At 42.4% G+C, this 6,170-nt stretch overlaps 1 protein-coding gene across 1 annotated transcript; it reads right to left on the minus strand.

Moving 5' to 3' along the window:
- Positions 1–1,464: 1,464 nt before the first annotated feature.
- Positions 1,465–3,446, minus strand: hoxa5a (homeobox A5a). The gene is made up of 2 exons (XM_031323255.2): positions 2,657–3,446; positions 1,465–2,031 (listed from the first exon to the last, which is right to left on the minus strand). Exons 1-2 carry the CDS (start codon positions 3,249–3,251, stop codon positions 1,781–1,783), a joined length of 846 nt encoding a protein of 281 aa, XP_031179115.1. The 5' UTR covers positions 3,252–3,446; the 3' UTR covers positions 1,465–1,780.
- Between the last annotated feature and the right edge of the window lie 2,724 nt (positions 3,447–6,170).

The raw sequence follows: 6,170 nt of genomic DNA on the forward strand, positions 1-6,170 counted from the left end.
AGATAATTATCCAACATGTAAAAACGGATTATGACTTACACCACAGATGGAGGGAAACAAGTTACGCGGGGAAGGAAGCAATTAAATAGCCATGAGCCGGACCCAACCCTGCGCAACATCTGCCGAGACCAGTATTCAGCACTGCACAACTGACAAATTAGCGTAATGGACTAATAGGGACAGATAAAGAGAGCGAATACAATAATGAGGCTGTTTAACACAGGCTGGCTGTTCTCGGGCTACCGGATAGTCTGCAGAAACTTACCCAGAGACGCGGTCCTAATCCTGGAGAGCGTCCGGTCCATACTGAGGCAGACTGAGCAATAGAGACAGTCTGTACCGGTCAAGTAACACTTACAGCCTGCAAAGAGAGAGTCAGTCGAAGCCTCGCCGTCAGTGCGATTATATGTTATGTGCAATATACTGTCAACTCCCCAAAACCATAAAACTTACTTTAATGGCTACCACGTGACCGTTTATGGCCAGTGAGCCTATCTGGCCGCGCTCCGGATGATTTTTACGATCTAATTCATAGACAAAACCCCCCATTCATTTAGCACCCAAATGTCAGAGAGCCAGGATCGGCCCTAATAAAGTTTACAGCTTGAAAAGTCGAGCTGATTCTCCGGGAATAGCCCAGAATTCTGTGCGCAAGGGGACGCCCGGCCACTGGAGCCGGTGAGTGGCCAAGGACCCCCCCCCAAAGCCCCCCACCCCCACCCACTCCACAGCAAGGTGAGTAACACATGAAGCTTCAATTCAAGGGAGACCTGTTGAATTCAAAGATTTAACTTGAGGAAACTTTGATATTTTTTGAGAGCTCATACAGGTGGCTTAATGATTTTAGACCAAACCGCAAACTCTGACTCTGTTGAATATTTTACAAAAACGAACACTCAATGTAATGTTGCCGTTCCAGTAGAAAGTTTATTATAATGGCCATCATCGTCAGCATTATTGTTATTATAGTATATTCTTGACTTCCAGTCTTTCAAAAACATTTACAAAAAGCTAATCACGATGGAGTTATACGCATAGGCAATGGAATGTACTGTGGAGACCCTCCACATAAAAACAGCTAGAGAAAACAAAGACAACATACGCTTTTACTAAAGATGGTGCGCCCAGGTAAACAACGCAAACAGCAGCAAAAGAAAAAGAAAAAAAAAGATGCAAGGCACAGCTACTGTACATACAAGACTGAATCGGCACCTCTGTCCATATAACGCACATAATAACCACACAAGGCTTACGTCTCTGCTGGCTCTACTTTAGGAAGCAAGTTGGTACAATACATCAAACAAATAAATACTACAGTACATACATAGAAAACAAAAGCTAAACACAAAGGCAGCTCAACCTCAACCCAATTGTTCTGAGTGCAGCACACAACTTTTACTGGATTTTTTTTTTTTTTTTTTGCGGTAGTTAGGTAGCATTTCAAGCTTTGACGTTTTTATTTTATTTTTTCGTCTGAACAAGAAATAATTTAAACAAACATTTATTTTGTTTCTTTTTCTACTAAATCTAGACAGAACTGTACATGATGCATATTTTTACTCACATAAGCATAACCACGGTGGAAATAAAAAGGAAATATTAAGGAATATAATGGGACGGTGGTTCGACATACAGTGGACCTATGGGGTGTCCCCTGTCCCGCACACAGAACGTTCACAAGTCTCTCGCGCTTTTTCAAATAGGAGGAGGAGAAGTTGATATGACAATCTTTGTTTTATTTTTTTTAGAGTGCTCGCTATCAGGGGTAGAGGAGTGCATATTAAGGCCTGTAGCCCCCCCCGCCTGCAGCCGCCATGTTCATGCTCTTCAGCTTGTTGTCCTTCTTCCACTTCATCCTGCGGTTCTGAAACCAGATTTTGATCTGTCTCTCTGAGAGGCAGAGGGCATGGGCAATCTCGATCCTCCGCCTGCGGGTCAGGTACCGGTTGAAGTGGAACTCCTTCTCTAGCTCCAGGGTCTGGTACCGGGTGTATGCAGTCCTGGCTCTCTTCCCCTCTGGTCCTGACAAATCTTGTAGAGAAGGAGAGGGGGAAACACATATAAGATGCAGTAGATGTAAACATTTAAAGTGCAGCAACTTTTTTTTGACTACATTTCTTTTTATCAGGCTGTTCAGTTTCTGCAGGTAGAGGTGGCTTAAAAGTTGGCACACGACTTTAAATGAGGCTTCATAGATCCCAAAATTATTAAAAACAACCAGTAGCAAAGTAAGATAGACACATTTTCAACAGCACCTCCTTGCGAAAAGGTATTAAAACAGTAAACTGATGTAAAATGTGGGCTATTTGACCTTAAAAACAAATAAACACAAAAGCGTAGGCTATATCCCGCATACTGTATATCTAATACACTTTTAACTAACTTAAACCTAATATGTTATATTATCAAATCATCCCGTATACCTGCGGTTTATGTTGACAGCGCTGAAAAGCAGTAGCATAGTACACCAAACAGGTGAGAGGCACATTTGGCCCCTTTGAAAATAAATATATTTTGTGCTAAAATCGTCCAATTCCGGCCTGTTTTGCTTATAGTTAAAACGTCTAAATATATAAACATAATAAAACCTTTACCAAACAATAAAGCAACGCTAGGTCTATAAAATCAATACAAGATCATTAAAAAAACAATTTACCATGATTTATATGTAGTTTTCTCATCCACGGATATATCTGAGGCTGTGTTGAGTCGGTGACATTTTGAGGAGTTGTTGGTGCGCTTCCCGCAGGCTTCTCTTCCTCGAGAGGGGAAGCTTTGGACACACAGTCCCGGCTGAGCAGCAGCGTACCTCCGTTCGAGCTCGAGCACGGGGTTGAGCACGGGTTCGTTATAGAGTTTTTCACGACTCGGTGTTGAGATTGAGTCTCGGTGACCGGGGACGAGGTGGCAACCGAGGAGCACGGTAGTGGGTCAGGTGGTGGCGATAGAGACGATGTCCCGGTGCTGCTGGCGGACTGGCTGTACCTGACCGGCTCCACCGAGGGTGTTGTCGCCGTTGAGTGACTCGGGGAGTAGCCCGGTGTCTGCTCGCTGCTCACAAAGTGTCCGGTACCGGTCCGCCCGACTGTTAGGTCCATTCCGTTGTAGCCATAGCCATACCTGCTGGAATGCATGGCTGTTGAGTCTCTGTATTGGTCGTTTGCCGTATTATGGTCTCCATAATTATGTAACTGGAAGTCCGCGCCATTGGGATAGCGACCGCAGAATGAGTTCACAAAATAGGAGCTCATTTGTTGACAATTCCACCGTTTGCTCGTTGTAGGTATTGTTGTTGTTTTTATTATTTTAGAGGTAAAATAGCATAGACCTGTGTGTTGATTTGTGGCTCTTATGGTTTAGCGCGTCCTATAGCACCCTTGCACAATTTATGATGAATTATGGAAATGAGTGGGACATGGACTTGATTCTCTCTTACGTAGGCACCCAAATATGGGGTACGGCGGAGTATCACGTGCTTTTGTTGACCAGTCGTAAATCCTGCTTGGTGACCTCCAGAGGTAAACTCGTGCACGCAGGAAATACTGGGTGGGATGTGAGGGGTGCGCGCCTCCATGCGCTCGTGGCTAGGGCAAACTCTGAGCCACGGCTTGGGCGTTTTGAATTGTCGTGGTGCGCCATCCTCTGGCTCAACTGTTGCACTGCCTGTCTGCGGCGCTTTCTGAGGCGTGGGCTCCACATGGGGTCATTCGGAGGTTAACGACCATTGCGGCAAAATCCAACGGGCTCCTAAACAATACCACAAGTGACATACTGTTGTGCATGTTATGATAGGCGATAAGTGCAAACAGTGTGCACAGTTAATAGAATGAAATCCCTTTCAAAACTGGAGTGCGGTTTTTTTCCACACTTTCTTATAATCATAAAACAACCAAAAAGCTACTATGTGGGAAAAGTCTAATGAATAAATTTTTTGGGGAGAGATAAAAGCCAAACATTGCCGAATAATAACAGACTGCCATTCAAGGCCTGTCCTTTATGACACAGTGAAGAATGAATAACTTTAAATATAGGCTATATATGAACACACGTAAAGCCACGTTACTGTCTATTTTAGGTTGGTTAAAATTGAAGTATTCCAAACAATAAGCTCTCAGCAAGCCGACTTTATTATGTTGTCGTTTAAAGGCGAACCATCGTTCATATTGACTTTTTAACAGTCAACATCTCATTAAATTGCATTTTTAGTATTGCCTGTTTGTGAAAGATTAACACAATATCGAGAAGAACATAAAACTGTTTCTATAAGCAGCTACCCAGTGTAGATGTTTGTGCAGTCACTTTGCAATTTAAAAAAACAATAGACGACATTTTAAATTGAAAAAGGAATATTCAAAGCGATTAATGGATAGTGCATTTGAAATATTTAATGTAAAATAGCCACAATATTCAGATAATTCATGTTTAATGTTTGCATTGTGCTATAAGCTATCCGTATTTAACATTAGGCTACAGTGTCAAATGATTTCCTGTTCCTTATAAAAAAAATTAAATATAATCTATAGACTTTCTACCTGATAAAAGTAAAAACTGCAAAGCATCGATCGATTGCAATGCAGGACAGACAAAGTAAAGATGATTATTATCAAAACCTTTAAACAGTTTAACCTTTTTTAGGGACGTTGGCTATGCGTTAGAAATACACAGACGAAATCTCTCTCATTGTAACCAGGCCAATACACTTATTAAAAAGTGTAAGTCGATGATCTACTATTGTCCATGTTAATTCTGAGCAGGCGTACAAAAACAGGAGGACCGCACAGAGCACGCAGCCTAAACAGATTCGTGACGCCTCGTTCGGCGCCCTCCGTTTGGTTTTCTCCTTGTGGAATTTTTATGGCACCCTAGTCTCTCCAAAGCAGCGGCTTGTCCTCTGCTTTCCCCCACATACTATTTCCCTACAGCAGCCCCTTCACCCAGTACAAGCCCAATCATGTGTTACTGACAAAAACAGTGAGATATAGATTATTTATTCTGTTCCAGGTATGTGCGCCCTTTGCGGTAACCTACACCCCCAAAGGCACAATGTGAGTAAGGGTGAATACCGGGCTCCACATCCAGTAGGCCCACACTAAGAGAATACCTACGGGGTGTGTGTTGGCTAAACAGTCATGCTCCAACAGCTGATTTATGGCTGGCCAATGGCAACAAAGTTCCCACGAAAATGATGTCCCTGAGTCGAGCCAGGGACACACCCAGGAACTAAATAAGAATCAAGGATATGAAAGAAGTGAATGCGCACTGGTGTCAAATAAGTCGGACTGGGAGCGAGGGGGCCACTGCTGCAGAAAAACAGGAGGGCAGTGCACTCTGCAGGCTCTCTCACACACCAGCACTCGTGTGTGTAAGAGTATACAAATAAAATCTTATACGTTTATAATTTATATAGTTACATTATTTTTTGTCTGAATATCATTACGCACGGCTGTAGCACGATTAAAACATTTTTCAATTCAACACTTTTTTTTCCAACAATAGGATAATGTGAAACTAGTATTTTTTGCAAAAAGAGCATATATCGGATGCATTCACTCTTGCACGTTTGATATCTTGCAAAAATCCGGCCATACTTTGCATTATATCGACTAATAATTTATCGCACGAAAGAAATCACAGCAATCTCAATGCCGAATAGACTCGCTAAGTCCATATTAAGGATCACCGTGAACAACATCGATGTGCAAACACAGAGTGCAAATAATGTTTTCGAACAGAAACATTTTACTTTTCTAACATCCATAGACAGGGACATTCTTCTGTATCAATTAAAGGTCATTGGAACTGTAAAATAATCCTGTTTTGTTCATTGAAAACAAGCATATTTAACAATTCAGTGTACAGTGAGCCAGGGCCTGCATGCACACGTATGAATAACAAGCATTATGCATGGACACAAAGGTAGAAATAAAGGTAAACTTCTCTGTCCAGCCTGCACCGCAGGGCATTTGCAGCAGAAACAGACAGAGCTGCAACCACAATACCCCCAGTGCATCCACAGGAGGGCGTCAAAGTGCACATCTTCTGGCCACCATCCACCCAATGAATTTTTCAGCCGAAATCCATCCCCATTCAAATCCAACAACAAACAAAGCTCTTGACAGCATGCAAAACCAACCAAGAAGATCAAAGCAACACTAATGTTATATATCAGA

This window comes from Sander lucioperca, chromosome 16 (genome assembly GCF_008315115.2).
Source record: "Sander lucioperca isolate FBNREF2018 chromosome 16, SLUC_FBN_1.2, whole genome shotgun sequence".
Taxonomy (NCBI): Eukaryota; Metazoa; Chordata; class Actinopteri; order Perciformes; family Percidae; genus Sander; species Sander lucioperca.

Excerpts from the sequence above, each read along its gene's own strand:
- hoxa5a (XM_031323255.2), bottom strand. The coding sequence starts at position 3,251 with ATGAGCTCCTATTTTGTGAACTCATTCTGCGGTCGCTATCCCAATGGC. Across the intron at positions 2,032-2,656 it reads AAAACTACATATAAATCATG|ATTTGTCAGGACCAGAGGGG; the intron begins GTAAATTGTTTT and ends CTTCTCTACAAG.